Source organism: Somniosus microcephalus, chromosome 25 (genome assembly GCF_052327205.1).
Source record: "Somniosus microcephalus isolate GS21.2 chromosome 25, FLI_Smic_1.0, whole genome shotgun sequence".
Classification (NCBI taxonomy): domain Eukaryota; kingdom Metazoa; phylum Chordata; class Chondrichthyes; order Squaliformes; family Somniosidae; genus Somniosus; species Somniosus microcephalus.
This window is the reverse complement of record NC_141011.1, coordinates 12,321,776-12,342,224: the sequence shown is the minus strand read 5'-3', so window position 1 is coordinate 12,342,224 and position 20,449 is coordinate 12,321,776. Positions and strand designations below refer to the sequence as shown.

Below are 20,449 nucleotides of genomic sequence, written 5' to 3'. Positions count from 1 at the left end.
TAAGTGGTAAACCTGGTTATGGATTAGTCTGTCGTTTACCTCAGACCTCTTAGCAAGAGAGTAACATTCTCCTTCATGCTGTTCCCACCTCCAAGCTGATGTTGGAGCACGGAGGTAAAGAGGAGGACCTATCATCTGGTATTCCAGTTGGTGGCTGTTTGACCCATTCAAAGTGGTTACACAAGAGTACATAGGATATACAGCACAGAAACAGGCCAATCGGCCCAACCAGTCCATGCCGGTGTTTATGCTCCACTCGACCCTCCTCCCATCTTTCCTCATCTAACTCTCAGCATAACCCTCTGTTCCCTTCACCCTCATATGCTTATCTAGCCTCCCCTTAAATGCATTTATACTATTCGCTTTAACCATTCCCTGTGGTAGCAAGTTCCATGTTCTCACCACTCTCTGGTTAAAGAAATTTCTTCTGAATTCCTTATTGGATTTCTTGGTGACTATCTTACATTGATGGCCTCTAGTATTGCTCTTCCCCACAAATGGAAACACTCTTGTATCCACTCTATCAAAACCTTTCATAATTTTAAAGACCTATTAGGTCACCACTCAGCCTTTTTTCCAAGAGAAAAGAGACTCAGCCTGTTCATCCTTTCTTGATATGCATACCCTCGCATTTCTGGTATCATCCTTGTAAATCTTTTTTGCACTCGCTCCAGTGCCTCTATATCTTTTATAAGAACATAAGAAATAGGAGCAGGAGTAGGCCATTCGGCCCCTTGAGCCTGCCCCACCATTCAATAAGATCATGGCTAATCTGATCTTGGCCTCAATGTCACTTACCCGCCCGCTCCCCATAACCCTCGACTCCCCTGTAGCTCAAATATCTCTCTATCTCCGCCTTGAATATATTCAATGACTCCGCCTCCACAACCCTCTGGGGTAGAGAATTCCACAGATTCACGACCCTCTGAGACCCCTTATCCTGAAACTGTGCCCCCTAGTTCTAGATTCCCCACGAGGGGAAATATCCTCCCTGCATCTACCCTGCCATGCCCCCTCAGAATGTTTCAATAAGATTACCTCTCATTCTTCTAAACTCCAATGAGTATAGGCTCAACCTTTCTTTATAAGACAACCCCTTCATCTCAGGCATTAACCTAGTGAACCTTCTCTGAACTGCCTCCAATGCAAGTATATCCCTCCCTACAAGTTTAGCATAACTTCTCTAATCCTCATTTTCTGTGGCGAATGGCTTCATTTATAATTCCACTACAAATCACACACTTTAGATATTGCTATCAAAAACAAAATATTTGAATGATATTCTTGGTCTTATCAGAATCTCTATTACACGCCATGATTCTTTTAAATAGCGATTTTCATTGTTAAAATGCAGTTATTCCTTCAGTATGTGTTAATCTACACGATTGCAAATTCGCTTTAAATTGCAGAAATGTTTATGACCATTGACCTGAGTTGGAGCAAAAATCAGGATTCCCTTTGTCAGTTGATCCACTGTGGGTTTACCAATTTGATGGAAATAAACTTTACTGCATGTTAGGATTGACATAACATTGATTTCAGTTAGATTTGGTTTTTTTTATTCGTTCATGGGATGTGGGTGACGCTGGCAAGGCTAGCATTTACTGCCCATCCCTAATTGCCCTTGAAGGTGGTGGTGAGCTGCCTTCTTGAACCGCTGCAGTCCATGTGGTTAGGGTACTCCCATAGTGCTGTTACGCAGTGAATTCCAATATTTTGACCCAGCGACGATGAAGGAAAGGTAATATACTTCCAAGTCAAGATGGTGTGTAACTTGGAGGGAAACTTGGAGGTGGTGGAGTTCCCATGCGCCTGCTGCCCTTGTCCTTCTAGGTAGTAGAGGTTGCGGGTTTGGGAGGTGCTGCCGAAGAAGCCTTAGTGAGTTGCTGCAGTGCATCTTGCAGATGATGCACACTGCAGCCACGGTGCACCGGTGGTGAAGCCAGTGAATGTTTAAGGTGGTGGATGGAGTGCCAATCAAGTGGCCTGGTTTGTCCTGGATGGTGTCGAGCTTCCTGTGTGTTGTTGGAGCTGCACTCATCCAGGCAAGTGGAGAGTATTCTATCACACTCCTGACTCGTGCCTTGTAGATGGTGGAAAGGCTTTGGGGAGTCGGGAGGTGAGCCACTTGCTGCAGAATACCCAGCCTCTGACCTCTTGTTGCCACAATATTTATGTGGCTGGTCCAGTTAAGTTTCTGGTCAATGGTGACCCATAGGATGTTGATGGTGGGGGATTCGGCTATTGTAATGCGATTGAATGTCAAGGGGAGGTGGTTAGACACTCGCCTGTTGGAGATAGTCATTGCCTGGAACTTGTGTGGCGTGAATGTTACTTGCCACTTATCAGCCCAAGCCTGACTGTCATCCAGGTCTTGCTGCCTAAGAAGGGAGGGACTGCCTGCATGCATGCATGGACTGCTGCATTATCTGAGGAGTTGCGAATGGCACTGAACACTGTGCAGTCATCAGCGAACATCCCCACTTCTGACCTTATGATGGGGGTAAGGTCATTGATGAAGCAGCTGAAGATGGTTGGGCCTAGGACACTGCCCTGAGGAACTCCTGCAGCGATGTCCTGCGGCTGTGATTATTGACCTCCAACAACCACAACCATCTTCCTTTGTGCTCGGTATGACTCTAGCCAGTGGAGAGTTTTTCCCCCTGATTCCCTTTGATTTCAGTTTTACTAGGGCTCCTCGGTGCCACGCTCGGTCAAATGCTGCCTTGATGTCCAGGGCAGCCACTCTCTCCTCACCTCTGGAATGCAGCTCTTTTGTCCATGTTTGGACCAAGGCTATAATGAGGTCTGGAGCCAAGTGGTCCTGGCGGAACCCAAACTGAGCATCGTGAGCAGGTTATTGGTGAGTAAGTGCCACTTGGTAACACTGTCGACGACACCTTCCATCACTTTGCTGATGATTGAGAGTAGACTGATGGGGTGGTAATTGTCTGGATTGGATTTGTCCTGCTTTTTGTGGACAGGACAAACCTGGGCAGTTTTCTACATTGTCAGATAGATGCCAGTGTTGTAGCTGTACTGGAACAGCTTGGCTAGAGGTGCAGATCGTTCTGGAGCACGTGTCTTCAGCACGACTGTCAGGATGCATAGCCTTTGCTGTATCCAGTGCGTTCAGCTATTTCTTGCTATCAGGTGGAGTGAATCAAATTGGTTGAAGACTGGCTTCTGTGATGGTGGGGAACTCTGGAGGAGACCGATATGGCTCATCCACTTGGCACTTCTGGCTGAAGCTGGTTGCAAGCGCTTCAGCCTTATCTTTTGCACTCACCTGCTGGTCTCCGCCATCATTGGAAAAACGGGATATTCATGGAGCCTCCTCCTCCCATTAGTTGTTTAATGGTCCACCACCATTCATGACTGATGTGGCAGGACTGCAGAGCTTTGATTTGATTTGATTCATTGATTGTGGGATCGCTTAGCTCTGTCTATAGCATGCTGCTTCTGCTATTCAGCATGCATGTAGTCCTGTGTTGTAGCTTCCCCAGGTTCACACCTCATTTTTAGGTACGTCTGGTGCTGCTCCTGGCATACTCGTCACTCCTTATTGAACCAGGGTTGGTCCCCTGGCTGGATGGTAATGGTAAAGTGAGGGATATGCCGGGCCATGAGGTTACAGATTGTGGTGGAGTACAGTTCTACTGCTGCTGGCCAGTTTTGAGCTAGATTTGTTCTGAATCTATCCCATTTAGCACGGTGGTAGTGTCACATAACACGATGGACGGTGTCCTCGGTGTGAAGATGGGACTTCATCTCCACAAGGACTGTGCGGTGGTCACTGCTGCCAATGCAGTCATGGACATATGCATCTGTGACAGGTAGATTGGGAAGAGGGCGAGGCCAAGTAGGTTTTTCCCCTCGTGTTGGTTCTCTCACCACCTGTCGCAGGCCCAGACTGGCAGTTATGTCCTTCAGGACTCGGCCAGCTCGGTCAGTAGTGGTGCTACCGAGCCACTCTTGGTGATGGACATTGAAGTCCTCCACCCAGAGTGCATTCTGTGCCCTTGCTACTCTCAGTGCTTCTTCCAAGTGGTGTTCAACATGGAGTTCTGATTCATCAGTTGAGGGGCGGTAGGTGGTAATCAGCAGGAGGTTTCCTTGTCCATGAGTCAATGTTGAGGACTCCCAGGACCACCCCTTCCCGACTGTATATCACTGTGCCACCACCCAGGGATGGTGATGGCGGAGTTTGGGACATTGGCTGAAACGTATGAGTCTGTGGGTATGACTGTCGGGCTGTTGCTTGACTCGTCTGTGGGACAGCTCTCCCAATTTCAGCACAAGTCCCCAGATGTTGGTGAGGAGGACTGGGGCTGGGTGTACCGTTGCCGGTGGAGAGGCCGATGCCGGGTGGTCTGTCCGGTTTCATTCTTATGTTTCATAGCTGTTAGTGACAACTGAGTGACTTGCTAGGCCATTTGAGAGACCAGTTAAGAGTCAACCACATTGCTGTGGGTCTGGAGTCACATATAGGCCAGACCGGGTAAGGACGGCAGATTTCCTTCCCTAAAGGACATTAGTGAACCAGATGGGTTTTTACGATAATCCGATAGTTTTGTGGTTACCATTACTGATACTAGCTTTTTATTCCAGATTTTATTTAATTAACTGAATTTGAACTTCTGCCTCTGAATCATTAGTCCAGGCCTCTGGATTACTAGCCCAGTGACATTACCACTACGTTACCGTTCCCTATAGAGTACATTCTGTATGCTCTTAAGTCTAGTCTGTGTGGTAGCTTTTGTTTTGTGCATGTGTGTTGTGCATTTTCCTGATTTCCAGTCTTGTTCATGGTAATGCCATTTCTTCATTTAATATGTTGGCCTGGATTTTGCTGTGGTAATGATGGCAAAACTGTCGGTGTTCGCCATCATTATTCCTCTGAAACTGATAGCAACATCTGGAGCTGGCACATGCGCAGATAAACACGGAAATTCAGAAGCTGCTGTCACTGATTCTGCGCTTCTCCATAGGGTGCGCTGTTGAGCTCCCCAGAGCCGGCAGTTCTCAAGAAACCACTGAACTGGTGAGAGCTTGAGCTTTTATCCGCTCTCAAAAAAAATCCCGAAACCGTTAACCCTGGTTGACTGAGATGCAACTGGGTTTATAATGGCGTACTGATTCATAATTACTGCTGAACAACTGTGTGGCCCTGAAAAACTAATTTTATGTTTGTGGAATGTCAAATTTTTAAAATTCCATGGTTTTTAACATCATACAATTTTTTGATTTAAATGTTTTTTTAAAGTTTGATATATTTTACCTTCTACCTAACTACCATGTGTATGTTCCAATCTTTATTTGGCACTCTAAAATGATAATTAAGTGAAGGAAAATCAGTGCATTTTACTTCCTGGTTTGCTGTCTGAGAATTCTTCAATGTGATTGGCTGTTTAGCCAGTTTGATGATATCACTGTTGCTGGAGATCCCCTAAATTTAACGCCGGCATGAAATTAGCGCTGGGAGAGCTGAAATTCATGCCAGAGATCACTAGATCTTTGTGGGCAGCTTTCTTCGAGGTCAGCGGCGAGCACTTTCACATCGCTGCTGACCGTGAATTCTAACCGCCAAATGCAATGGTATTTTCTTAAGCTATTGACCTGTGTAACAAAACTTTTTACATCACATTATATAACATACAGCAGTAGAAACCTCAGAGCTTTACATGTAAAATTCTGGTACGTTATGTTCCATTCATATGCTCTTTGCCCAAAGGTGGACGGCAGCCTGCAGAGCTTGCTGCATTAAGCATTCCTTCAAAGGTTAATGATCCCATTCTAGCTGGACACCATCAGTGAGCAGGCATCCACTTCCCTCCTTTGTTATCGATTCTTTATCATATTTGAAATTTTATTTACTGCTCATGCTAATCTCAAACTAGTCTCAAGCTATTTACGAAAACTCAAACTTAAAAAAAAAAGTATCCAAGGTTGATAAGTTGTCAGTTTCACAAATTTGCAGTTGCATTTCTTTTTGCTTTTACTACTTAAATGTTCTGTCCTCCTTGCTGAAGAGACAGCTGTCTGGCATCTCACCCAGTTGGTTATTCATGTGAGACATTGCAAGTTGGCTGGCGTTTGACCATGGAGGGCTTCACAGCCAACCTTATTAGAAACATAGAAGATAGGAGCAGGAGTCGGCCATTCGGCCCCTCGAGCCTGCTCCGCCATTCAATGAGATCATGGCTGATCATCCAAATTCAGTACCCTGTCCCTGCCTTCTCCCCATATCCCTTGATCCCTTTAGCCTTAAGAAATATATCCAACTCCTTCTTGAATATATTTAATGAATTGGCCTCAACTGCCTTCTGTGGTAGAGAATTCCACAGGTTCACCACTCTCTGGGTGAAGAAATTCCTCCTCATCTCTGTCCTAAATGGCTTACCCCTTATCCTTAGACTATGACCCCTGGTTCTGGACTCCCCGGCCATCGGGAACATCCTTCCTGCATTTAGCCTGTCCAGGCCTGACAGAATTTTATAGGTTTCAATGAGATCCCTTCTCATTCTTCTAAACTCCAGTGAGCACAAGCCCAATCAACCCAATCTCTCCTCGTACGTCATTCCTGCCATCCCATTCTGCCTTTGTGCATCCTTTCCAACCCAAAAGAAGAATTTATAGAGCACCCTTCACAACATCCGAACATTCCAAAGCACTTCACAGCCAATTAAGTACTTTTTGAAGTTTAGTCACTTGTAATGTAGGCAAACCCAAGTAGGCCCTTGGAAATATTCCCCTCTCTAGTCCAGGGATACCAAAGGCAATTGTGGTATCCCTGCTTCTACACCAACTGGAATCAATTGCTGCAGGACAGACTGGGAATCAAATCTGGAGACTACTGGTTTGTTTAGTGCTACACAAGGTTGTGCTATTACTGACTATGCAAATGAGGAAGCCTTGCCGTTGCATTGCTAAAATTGATGGCTGTAAATAATCTAGAAGTGTTAGTGTAACATCCTATCATGATGCAAAAATTGCATTTGAATCGGCGAGTGTTAACTATAACAAGTACACTCAATGACACCTGCAGTAAGACCATGCTTGGACAGGTAAACCTGACCAGCTCCTACAGCCTTATTAGAGGCACATAGCTGGCATAATAAAGTTGAAAATCATTTGAAAATTAAGTTATGAAAATGTCCGATTATATGTTGTAATAGGGACCATGTCTGTTGTCTTTGATATGACAGCTTCTAAGAATTACAATTTAAACTGAACAGAAAAGAAGTGAAATGGAAGCAACATTATTGAAAAACTATCTTATTCCTTCACAGGAAATGGCACTGCTTAAAGAAGTGCGACCTCTTCACATTACCCCACCCCAGTTAATGCAGCCTCTGAAACCACAAGTTCCAGTCCGCCTGGTAATGAATCAAATTGAGTTGGTGGAGCGCTTGCTGAAGGAGTTGGGTACAGACAACAGCGGCTTCACCATAGACAATGTCATGAAGGTGAGTGAAGTCCTGCTACATCAGGCTAATCCTAGAGAGCCAAACTCTAGAATGTTCCTCTCCAACCCCTTCAGGCGATCGAAACCAGTCCTGGAGATCACCCTGACCAGGCATACTTTGACTGTTAATCCACTTACCTTCTATATGTTGCGATTTCTGCCGCAGCCAAGAACTGGTTCAGCTCTTTGAAGGCATGTAGAGTCAGCATACACCACATAACCTGGCAACGCATTCGAGGATTACTATTCTCTGGGAAAAGAACCACCGCCTAACATCTAGCCTATTTCTACTTTCGAGTAGTTTAAATGACTGTCCCTTGGTCCTCCTCAATCTGTCAAACTAATATAATATGCCAATAGGCATGCAATACAGCCCTTTCATTATTTTATATACCTCTCAGGAAGCCTCTAAGTCTACATGGCTCTAAAGTAAATGGACCTAGCTCTTTAAGGCTATTTGAGTAACTTGAAGGTTCTTTAAGCTAGGAGTCATTCTTGTAGCTCTCCTGAACCTTTGCAAGACCACTACATCACCTACCATGTGAAGGGACCAAAACTGCGCGCAGTACTCCAGATGTGGTCTAACAACGACCTATATAATGAAAGAATGGTGTCTTTTGATTTGTACGGAGTGGTTCTATTAATACCATCCTGATGCACTATCAATTACTCATAAAAGACTGAGAGTTAAGAGAGTAACTCGTGGTTGACTGGGTTCCAAGAAGGCAGGGGGCTGCAGGTCAATCACCTTTATACCTGGGCCTGTGGGTGGAGCCAGCCGAGACATGTTGAGGCATGCATAGGTACAACAGTGTGTAACAACAACAACAATAACAATAACAGTGGTTTACCACACATCCAACACCCTGTTTACTTTGGTACAGCTTCTCAGCATTGGTCATGAACCTTCACACATCTCTGCACAGTAACATCTGGATCCTTTTCTCTCTTAACCACCTTCAGTGTCGTTCCCTGTAAATAAGTATGTTTTGTTAGTCCTGCCTACATGCACGACACTGCATTTATGAAGATTAAATGCCATTTGCTATTGTTTGGCCCAGTTCCCCTAGTGCATCTAAATCCTTTTGCTGAAGATTGTACTCCTCTACTGTCTTAACCCTTGCACAGATTTTAGTATCATCTGCAAACTTACTGACCATACCTCAATACCACTGTCCATAAGAACATACAATTAGGAGCAGGAGTAGGCCATACGGCCCTTCGAGTGTGCTCTGACATTCAATAAGATCATGGCTGATCTTCGACCTCAACTCCACATTCCCGCCCGATCCCCATATCCCTTGATTCTCCTAGAGTCCAAATATCTATCTAACTCGGCCTTGAATATACTTAACGACAGCGCATCCACAGCCCTTTGGGGTAGATAATTCCAAAGATTCACAGCCCTCAGTGAAGAAATTCCTCCTCATCTCGGTCTTAAATGGCCGACCCCCTTATCCTGAGACTGTGCCCCCTGGTTCTAGACTCTCCAGCCAGAGGGAAACAACCTCTCAGCATCTACCCTGTCAATCCCCTTCAGAATCTTATGTTTCAATGAGATCACCTCTCTTTTTTAAACTGCAGAGCGTATAGGTCCAATCTACTCCAATGTCTCCTCATAGGAAAACCCTGTCATCCCAGGGATCAATCTAGTGAACCTTCGTTACACCGTCGCTAAGGCATGTATGTCCTTCCTCAGATAAGGAGACCAAAACTCTGCACAGTACTCCAGGTATGGTCTCCCCAAAGCCCTGTTCAATTGTAGTAAGACTTCCTTACTCTTGCACTCCAACCCCCTTGCAACAAAGGCCAACATGCCATTTGCCTTCCTAATTGCTTGCTGTACCTGCATGCTAACTTTGTGTTTCCTGTACGAGGACACAAATCTCTCTGAACACCAGCATTTAATAGTTTCTCACCTTTTTAAAAAAAAAAAATAAAAAAAAATCTGTTTTTCTATTCTTACTACAGGTAGACTACCCTTTATCCGGACTTCCGAAAACCGAAACCCTCTAAAAACCGAAGGTTTTTTCGTTCAGCGTAAGTCGTGCGTACGACTTACGCTGAACGAAAAAACCTTTGGTTTTTAGAGGGTTCCGGTTGCGGAAGTTCGGATAAAGGGTGAGTCGTGCGCACGACCCCCCCGCCAGCCCCGACAACCGCCGACCCCGCCAGCCACGACAACCGCCGACCCCCCCGCCGGCCCCGACAACCGCCGACCCCCCCCCGCGGACCCCGACAACCGCCGACCCCGACTGACTTACGCTGAGCGTCAGCGTACGTCGTGCACACGACCCCCCGCCGACCCACCTTCCGAAATCTGAAATTCTCCTTTATCCGAAACTCGGCTGGTCCCGAGATTTTCGGATAAAGGATAGTCTACCTGTACCAAAGTGAATAACCTTGCATTTCCCAAAATTATACTCCATCTGCCGCCTTATTGCCCACTCACTTCGTGTCCTCCTCACATTGCTTTGTATCATCAACAAACTTGGATACATTGCACTCGGTCCCTTCATCTAAGTCATCAATATAGATTGTAAATAGCTGATGCTGAAGCACTGATCCTTGCAGTACCCCACTAGTTACAGCCAGCCAACTAGAAAATGACCCATTTATCCCTACTGTGTTTTTGGTCCTTTTAAGCATCTATCCATGCTAATATATTATCCTCAACCCCATGAGCCCTTATCTTGTGCCACACAAGGCTGCTACATCTTATTGAATGAATGCCTTTTGGAAATCCAAGTATACTACATCCACTGGTTCCCCTTTATCTACCCTGCTAGTTACATCCTCAAAAAACTCTAATAAATTTGTTAAACATGATTTCCCTTTTATAAACCCATGTTGACTCTGCCTAATCATATGATTTTCTAAGTGCCCTGTTACCACTTCCTTAATAATGGATTCCAGCATTTACCTGACAACTGATGTCAGGCTAACTGGCCTGTAGTTCCCTGTTTTCTCTTTCCCTCCTTTCTTGAATAGCAGTGTTACATTTGCTACCTTCCAATCTGCCGGTACAGTTGTAGAATCTAGGGAATTTTGGAAGATCAAGGTCATTAATATAGGCAGTGAATAGTAGTGGGCCTAATATGGATCTCTGGGGAACACCACTAGTAACGTGCCTCCAGGCTGATCCACAACCGTTGACTACAACTTTGATTGTGGGTTTGGAGCCAATTCTAAATCCCGAACTTTTATTTGTGTATCTAAGTGTATGAAAGTTTTAAGACCATTGTACTTCAGGCGTCTCAATTTTGTTACATACTGAAAGCAACTTAAGCAAAACAATTATTTTTATATTTATATTTTAACGAAATCTCCTCCTCTTAGGCAGTCCCTCAGAACCGAGGATGACTTGCTTCCACACTAAAAATGAGTTCTCGGGTGACTGATGAGTCCAATGCGGGACCTACAGTCTCTGTCACAGGTGGGGCAGACGGTGGTTGAAGGGGCGGGTGGGTGGGGTGCTTGGGTTGACGTGCGCTCCTTCCGCTGTTTGCACTTGGCTTCCGCTTGCTCCCGGCGAAGAGACTCGGTGTTCGGCGCCTTCCCGATGCTTCTCCTCCACTTTGTGCGGTCTTGGGCCAGGGATTCCCAGTGTCGGCGGGGATGTTGCACTTTTTCAAGGAGGCTTTGAGGGTGTCCTTGAAGCATTACCTCTGCCCACCTGGGTCTCTCTTGCTGTGTCGGAGCTCTGAGTAGAGCACTTGTTTTGGGAGTCTCATATCGGGCATGCAGACGATGTGGCCTGTCCATCGGAGCTGATCAAGCGTGGTCAAAGCTTCGATGCTGGGGATGTTGGCCTGAGCGAGAACACTGACGTTCTATCTGCCAATGGATTTGCAGGATCTTGCAGAGGCAGCGTTGGTGGTACTTCTCCAGTGCTTTGATGTGCCTGCTGTACATGCATTTTGTTTTAAAGAAATACTTGGGTGGATACAACAGTTTCTGATCAGCCTTCCAGCTGCGTTTGTAATAATTGTAAGGATCATCAGAAACTGTGCACAAAAACATTGTAATGTAGTACACGACCTACATCTGCATCAAGGTAATGAGCACTGCAAGATGAGAAAATACTATAACAAACATTTTTGGGTTAAAAATTAGTTGATGCATGTTTGTTTATGTGTATTTCATGAAGGCAAATTTATAGAAGAAAATAGCTTAATGGAGGGAACTCCTCATGGAATTTGGCTTTTTTTAAATGTCCTTTTTTTGGTATTTTTCCCCCCTCTCTGCTCTCCTTGCTGGAGTATGGTTGCACAAGTGTCGGGCATCCTTTGGTACCTCATGCTGGTGTGAGAGCCTGGATAATGAGTGTTGGCAGGCTATTCATTAATCAACTGCATTAAATCAGCTAATTGCAATTTTTGAATTCTGTCACAGACTTTGCATTTTTCTGCCTTACACCCCCACCCACCACCGCCGTTGGTTGGGGAAGGGCCCTTCAAGCCAACAACATGAAAATTACATTTACAGGCTGGCTGAGTGAGTTCACACGATGACGACAAAAAGATTTTCCCATACGTCCAACGGTGCTGGCAGCAGCCATTTAAATGAACCATTGGCAGCTTGGGGAGAAACCACCTTTTGAGATGTTACTCCTCGCAACTACAGTTACCTTACAGTAGAACCTAGATACAAGTGACATCGTAAGAGATGGACTCCAGATTGACACTAGGCTGATTTCTGCCACCCCCCCCCCCCCCAAAAAAGCCCAAGTGATGATTTTGAAGTACAAATTTGTAATCTCGACATATGTAGGGAGTTGGGCTGTGTATACATCATCCTAAACCTGCATTTTTTAAACTTATGCAAGTCTAATTAAAGATCGTTTAAAACTTGTCTAATTCTTAACATCAAATCAGCAGTGTATAGCCAAGCAGGTCTATCCAATGATCAGGAAGTTGCTTTCAGTTTAATTACATAGTAGTCATGTAGTGAAACTAGACCTGCCTGTGAGAACAAACACAAGTGTAGAACAATACCTCTTAGAATGAGTTGTGCATTGTCTTCTAGTTACTTGTCTGCATGCATGAAAATGGTTTTGATTTCCTTTGGAATTTTTGAATGCTCCATTTTCAAGCAGGGTCCTTTGTGCCTGTTCTGCTGTTCATCCTGTAGGCTTATTGAAGACCAGTTCATAAGACAAATGCAAGTTTTTCCTGTGGAAGCACCAGCGGAATGATGGACTAGTGTCATGATGTACTAATGCAGTCTTTTAAATTAAAAAAAAAAAATCCCTAATGTATGATCCCCAGCAGCTGCTAAAACAGTTTGGAAGTGAGCGTGAGCTTGGTAGGAACATAGAATTACTGGGCTGGCCTGGGGATTGATGTGTAACTGGTTTATGACAATAGCATACAGAAGCCAGAACCAGTTCCAAAAGTTTAGTGGGCCAGAACAGGGAGCAGTTAATTGGATGCAGATCATAACACCAATGAATGTCTGGTCTTCAATGCTTCAGAACTCTGGACATCATGTCCTGTGTATTTGGGAGTGCTATTGATGGTAGAAGAATTATTTGTATGCTGTCAACAACACTCCTTTGAAAAGGTTTCATGTGAGGATCATTTTGGAGATGGTATAAGTAAACAGCTGCTGCATCTGCTCTGTTTAATCTTGTGCGAAACTACAGTTCTGGTGTTACTGGCTTAAACAGCGGAAATCGGGCTAGTGCACCAGTATGGATTATTTACTAGCCAGGCTTAAGGCACTGGAACTCGATATTAGCAGTATAATACAATGAAAGTTGTTGTTCTATGTTTACATTTAAAATGCAGATGGTAAAAAATAAATGATTAGGCTTCTGTCAGTTACACTGCAACTTGTAAAATGGTACACCTGCCGTTTGCTATGGTGCTTTACAAAGGAGACTAATAAACCCAGTGGACTGGCTGCAAACTGTATTCTCCCAGACCTGAGGCCATTGCTAGTTCCTTTGGAAGTCTAGGAATTTTCCCAGATTCATCTCCACTGGAAGACTATAAATGGGACATAAATACTACATACATTCGAGCTTTCAAAATATCATATGATTAGCCTGAGGGTGTAAAATTAATAACATAAACTGTGCTTTTTAATAGCATCAATCTAGTAATTAGTTCAATAAATCACGATTTCAGCAGTAAAACGATTCCAAGCTATATCTTTGGAATCTATTGTATATTTACTTGATTGATAAACCATTTCTGCTAAGAGTATGCAGAAGCTTGCTTTCTGATCTGTGAAATGTTGCTCGTAAACTTAGATTAGAGGGAATAATCAGGTAGAAGCTAAGTAAATGCATAAAGGATACCACATTCCTTTTTCATGAATGTGAAAGAATCCTAACTTCATTGCTGCAGATATAAGCCAGCTTTTATTTTCACCTTTAGCACTGTATCCTGTTTTGGGAGATTGAGGTCTATGCATTATTCTGCTTTTGCATTCCTACTGGAGATGCCAGTCTCCGTAGAGTTACTGGGCTCTGCTTTTTTACGGTGACCCACAAAGAGCAAACGCACAGGACTGGCATTGTTTGTTTCTAGCTGCCCTGTCTCCGGGACACACGTGTGGGCCTACGATGCTATCAGGAAAAAGGAGATGAATTTTGCACAATGGAATGCAGCCGATGGAGGAAAAACCACATGTTAAAGAACCTCATGGCTGAAAAATTTGAACTGCATTGTTACCTGGAACCGCAACCAATTTATTCTGTGGATTCTTTGAGGGATAAACTGTTTAAGAACACCTGCAACATGGGCAATTAGGTGATTGTTTGTAACCCTCCGCCACTCAGTTAGGCTACTTTACCATCAGGCTTTCACTTCACTGTGGTATTAGTTATTACTCCTGAGGGTGTATAAACAGAATTAGGGATATTGTCCAGTGCAATTGTACTGATTTACATTTACAGGAAACTTTGTGCTATCCGGCACCCATGGGACCGAGCTACTGCTGTTTTTTTAAAAGCTCCGGATAGACCAGCGTCAATGTTATCAGATAGGAGCTTTTCATCGCAGTGTCTGACCATAAACACTGTTGCTCAGCAACAGCTTGTAAACACTCGGCCCCTGGCTTGGAAGCGTCTCTGAAGCTGTTGCTAAGATACAGAGACGCTTTCTAGAGCCTGCCGTGTCTGACCACAAACACTTGCTCAGCAACAGCTTGTAAACACTCGGCCCAGTAGCTTGGAAGCGTCTCTGAAGCTGTTGCTAAGCGACAAAGACGCTTTCCAGAGCCTGCCTGTGAAAAGCAGAAAAAAAACTAACCAAAACGGCTGCTGATTTCTGCCGTTAGATCAAAGTTGCCGGACATTCAACTTTCGGATAGCACAAAGTTTCCTGTATATACATACAGGAAACTTTTTATCCGGGACCGGCGTGGTGCCGGTTTATCAAAAAGTCTGGATTACAGAGAGGTATAGTAAAAGGTACGAGAGCCCCGTACACAGCAACGATCCAGGCTTCCCTGTTGCTTAGCAACAGGTGCAGGAACCCCGTTACACAGCCACAAATCCAGGAATGGCCACTAATATGAAGTAAAACTTACCTGAACCTACTCCTGAATTTTGCCGGTTAACAGAGATTTCCGGTTATTTAGGTGCCGGTAAATCGAGAGTTTCCTGTACATTATTTTTGTACTCCTTTATATAAAAAACACCTAAGAACAGCTGTGTCCTTTCATGCCAACCACTGCCTGAAAGTCTCAATTGCAGTGCTTTTCTGGAACAAAAAAATAAATTGCAGGAGTACTCTTCTTGATCTTTTTAAAGTGGGAATAATAGGCTGACTTGGAACTTGTGTTGACTCTTGTAATGTATCAATTCTAATCATTTCCTTTTCCCATACTAACCATCCTTGTGACCATTAGAGTGACGGACTTCTAATTAATGCTGAATTATTGGTAGTTTTGTGTGGTGCATTTGTGCTCAATTAGGTTAAAAATGTCCAAACTCATTTAGGTTCTTTACTGTTAAACATGTTGTTACTTGCCTGGGAAATTGAAAAGTACAGCATTCAAAGAAAATGTCTGCACTACAAACCTACAGTAAATACCTTTGTCTAGAAGTCTTTGTGGGATTCATAAATGGATCAGTAAAAAGATTAATTTATACGGTCAAGTGATCAGGTTATTTAGGTACAAGTATATTTGTAGTTTAACATAAATATCCAGTTATCCAGTAAAATTGCGACACATAAAATAATTGTGAATACCCAGAATTGAGCATCTGTCTATTGTAATCCCTACTCCAATTATTACACAAATGTTTAGCTGTGTTTGTGTGCACTTTATAGAATTACATGGACTCTACAGGACAGAAACAGGCTATTCAGCCCAACTGGTCTATGCTGTTTCTATACTCCACACAAGCTTCCTCCCTGTACCCATATTTCTCTACTCCCTTGTCCCTTGTGTGTGCATTAAGCATCCCCTTAATTACATCTAGAGGCACTGGAGAAGATGCAAAAAAGATGTACAAGGATAATATCAAAACTGAGAGGGTATAATTATCTGGTTACATTCAGCAATTCATCAGTTAAAAGATTCTGAAAAGGACTTTAAGGGCACTTTAAGGAAAGCCTGAACAGGCTGGAGCTCTTGGCCCAGAAATTTGGGTCGGAGGCTTCCCGCGTGTACAAGCCTCCGACCTGCACTTACCTAGCGCGCCGGCCATTGTGCTGTGGGATTCCGATCCTGGGCCTCCTCCAACTGCCGGCGCGCAGTGCTTGCGTATCCCAGGGGCGCAGTTAGTTCGATGCGTCTCCTGGGATCACGTGGGCCGTGGAGAGCCAATGGTCGCAGGGAATGCTTCATTCATAAAATTGACAGGAAGAGCTGTCAAAACTATAAATACTATAAGCCCCAAAACATCACTAAAACTTCAAATAAATTTTTTTTAAATCACATTTTTAAAATAATTAAGTTACATAAAATAACTATTTTAAACAATAATTTAAATTTTTGAAAAAATTAATTACATTTTCTAATGGGGCTAAAAATAAACTTACCTTTCTTTAACGTATTTAAAAATAATAAACCTGTGGAAAAAATGTTTTAATTTTAATTAATTCGCCACTTACCTTGTTAAAAGCAGGCCTTGCGACTGCTTTTTACATGTGTAACTTCTGGAGACTTACCCTCCCGGAGAAACCTGCAAAAAAAACGTACGTTCCATGCGCACGTGCTGCCTCTCCTGCGCACGCGTTCGACCTGTCAACCCCTTCCTTTAAGGGAACGGAAGTTCTGGTTTCCCGCACGTGCAGTGCATGCACGAAACCGGCACTTCCGTTGGGCCTACGGGTGAGTACTCCGTGCGTACTCACCCGTGGAGACCCGAATTTCTGGGCCCTTTTCTCTAGAAAAGAGAAGGCTGAGAGGTGACTGTACATAGAATTACATAGCATATTCAGCCCTTTTCATAATCTTCTAACTGCGGAATTGATGAATGTAACCTGATAATTATAACCTCTCGGTTCTGGTATCATCCTTGTAAATCATTTTTGCACCTTCTCCAGTACATTTATGTGACCCGATAGAGGTCTTTAAAAATTATAATGGGGTTCAATAGTGTAGATGTAGAGATGATGTTTCCGCTTGTGGGGAGTCCAAAAATAGGGGCCATAATATAAAATAGTCACTAATAAATCTAATAAGGAATTCAGGAGTAACTTCTTTACCCAGAGAATATGAAACTTGCTACCAGAGCAATTTGGCACATTGGATACAAAATTGGCTTGGTGGCAGGAGGCAGAGGGTGATGGTCGAAGGTTGTTTTTGTGACTAGAAGCCTGTGTCCAGTGGTGTACTGCAGGGATCGGTGCTGGGTCCCTTGCTATTTGTAGTGTAATTTAATGATTTGGATATGAATGTAGGAGGTATGATCAGTAAGTTCGCAGATGACATGAAAATTGGTGGAGTGGTAAATAGCGAGGAGGGAAGCCTCAGGCTACAGGACGATATAGATGGGTTGGTCAGATGGGCAGAACAGTGGCAAATAGAATTTAACCCTGAAAAGTGGGGGCTGATGCATTTTGGGAGGACTAACAAGGCAAGGGAATACACAATGAATGGTAGGACCCTAGGAAGGACAGGATCAGAGGGACCTTGGTGTGCATCTACATAGATCCCTGAAGGCAGCAGGACAGGTAGATAAGGTGGTTAAAAAGGCATATGGGATACTTGCCTTCATTAGCCGAGGCATAGAATATAAGAGCAGGGAGGTTATGAGGGAATAACAACAGAAAAGGCTGGAAAAACTCAGCAGGCCAGGCAGCATCCGTGAAGAGAGAAACAGAGTTAATGTTTCAGGTCAAAGACCTTTCGGCAGAACGGTTCTGACGAAAGGTCTTCGACTTGAAACGTGAACTCTGTTTCTCTCTTCACGGATGCTGCCTGGCCTGCTGAGTTTTTCCAGCGTTTTCTGTTGTTGTTTCAGATTTCCAGCATCCGCAGTATTTTGCTATTGTATGAGGTTATGATGGAGCTGTACAAAATGCTAGTTAGGCCACAGCTGGCATACTGTGTGCAGTTCTGGTCGCCACACTATAGGAGGGATGTGATTGCATTGGAGAGGGTGCAGAGGAGATTCACCAGGATGTTACCTGGGCTGGAGTGCCTCAGCTATGAAGAGAGACTGGACAGGCTGGGGTTGTTTTCCTTGGAGCAGAGAAGGCTGAGGGAGGACCCGATTGAGGTGTACAAAATTATGAGGGGCATAGATAGAAAGGAGCTTTTCCCCTTAATAGAGGGGTCAATAACCAGGGGGCATAGTTTCAAGGTAATGGGCAGGAGTTTTAGAGGAGATTTGAGGAAAAACTTTTTCACCCAGAGGGTGGTTGGAATCTGGAACTCACTGCCTGAAAGGGTGGTAGAGGCAGGAACCCTCACGACATTCAAGAAGCATTTAGATGAGCACTTGAAACGCTATAGCATACAAGGCTACGGACCAAGTGCTGGAAAATGGGATGAGGATGGACAGGGCTTGATGGCCGGCGCGGACACGATGGGCCGAAGGGCCTCTTTCTGCACTGTATAACTCTATGACCTGGAGTAGTTGAGCCGAATAGCACAGGTGCATTTAAGGGGAAGCTAGATAGAGTACATGGCTGTGTTGATGGGGTGAGATGAAGTAAAGTGGGAGGAGGCTCATGTGGAGCATAAACAGTGACCTAGATCTGTTAGACTGAATGTCCTGTTTCTGTGCTGTAAAAATACTATGATCAATGCTATCTATCTTCAACCACGCCACAGGGCAGCAAGTTCCACTTTCTCACTATTCTGTGCAAACAAATTCCTCCTAAATTCTTTGATCTGCGAATGGCTATCTCGTATATATGCCCCTTTGTTCTGGACTTGCACACAACTGGAAATGGTTTCTCCAGATGTACCCGATCGGACCCATTCATAATTTTATAAACCTCTATCAGGTCTCCTCTTAGTCATCCCTTTTCCAGAGAAAAGAGCCCCAACCTGCTTTAATCTTTCTTGTAGTTGCATTCTCAATTCTGTAACATCCTTGTAAATCTTTTCTGCACTTTCTCTAGTGCTTCAATATCCTTTTTGTAACATGGAGACCAGGATTGCACACAGTACTTCTTGGGGTCTAACCAAAGTTGTACATAAATTTAACATTACCTCCTCTGTAAATGAACCCCAGTATATTGTACTCTTTATGCCCTTATCAAGTTGTGGTGCTACGTTTAGCGATTTCTGTACAAGTATTCCCAGATCTCTCTGCTGCTCTGCCATATTTAGTTTCTTATCTTCCAAGGAATATCTTCCTTATTCCTCTTACCAAAATGAGCCACCTCACACTTTATTGTATTGAATTTAATGTACTATTTATCCACCCATTTGGCAAGCCTGTTTGTTTTCCTGTATTTTGGTGCTGTCCCAATTTGGTATAATCTGCAAGTTTTAAAAGTCACCACACCTCCAGTTTCTGAGTCCAAATCATTTATGTATATGATGAACAACAGTGGACTCGGCACATAGCCCTGCGGGACATCAATTCCCACTTTCTGCCTCTGAGAAACTTCCCTTAACTCCTACATTGATTTGTAACTATCTTTCAATTTTATAATAGGCATCCAGAAAAATGATTTATGTTTGTCCTACTGACATTCATCTTTGAAATTGGTTCAAAATGTCTTTCAGGAAACTGAGAAGCAAAATCAGAGTTAAATTAATCTTAAGAACATTTTGTTCCAAATATTTTAGGTTGGCTCCACTGTATTAAATGCAGGTTTGCATTAATCTTTTCCCACTATCTATTCTTAAAAATAAGTATGATGAGGTTTATAGGCTCCTTTCTCCTGTTCCCCCACCCGTCCTCCCTGCTCACTGGCTCTAGGCAAATGCATGATATGATGTGGCACTATTCTACAATTAGGTCCCAGATTTGATCCCCGTGCTGCAGTGATTTCAGCCACAGCAACTGTGGGTTACTACTACTGACCTCTGCACTTCATGCTAGGGTGAGGGGGGGGGATTAATCAGAGTTCCTATTGCAGAATATTATCTATCAACCCTTACTGAATGAGTAAGTGTGTGTGTGTGTGTCCCACGCGCTCTTGTTTGCTTTCTCTTTCTCAACGATTAAATTTACACCCCACCTCTCCATAGCATCTCATTATCCTACTCATCTCCGTATTAATTGCTTTCTATTTTTCATAATTACACCCTCCTCTACTGCAGTCAGTGATTCATACTAAGCAGTGCAGCCTGCCGGTACCTTACTCAACGTGTCATTCTTTATATGTGCTTGGACGGTGGGTGTTGGCAAGCTGCTTGTCTGGTGGCATCATAGGCGAGCTCAACCTTATCCATAGATGCACTTTGCAGGTCTAAGAACTGTTGCTGTTTGTTTTATTTTACTCCTCCTTAGTCCAGGAACACTGAAGCTATCTGTATTGTCCCCATCACTGACAAAGATCAACTAACGCAGTGACACAGGGAATCCAACTTCCATCTTCTTGATCTGTATGA

The 20,449-nt window shown here is 43.9% G+C and overlaps 1 protein-coding gene across 8 annotated transcripts in view; it reads left to right on the top strand.

Annotated features, from left to right (window-relative positions):
• Window positions 1-20,449, top strand: part of cep104 (centrosomal protein 104) — a 326,262-nt gene that overhangs the window by 134,312 nt on the left and 171,501 nt on the right. For all 8 annotated transcript variants that reach the window (XM_085966835.1, XM_085966834.1, XM_085966831.1 and 5 more), the window contains one exon: window positions 7,293-7,469. In XM_085966835.1, coding sequence (XP_085822961.1) covers window positions 7,293-7,469 — 177 coding nt within the window. The remainder of the gene's footprint in view (window positions 1-7,292; window positions 7,470-20,449) is intronic.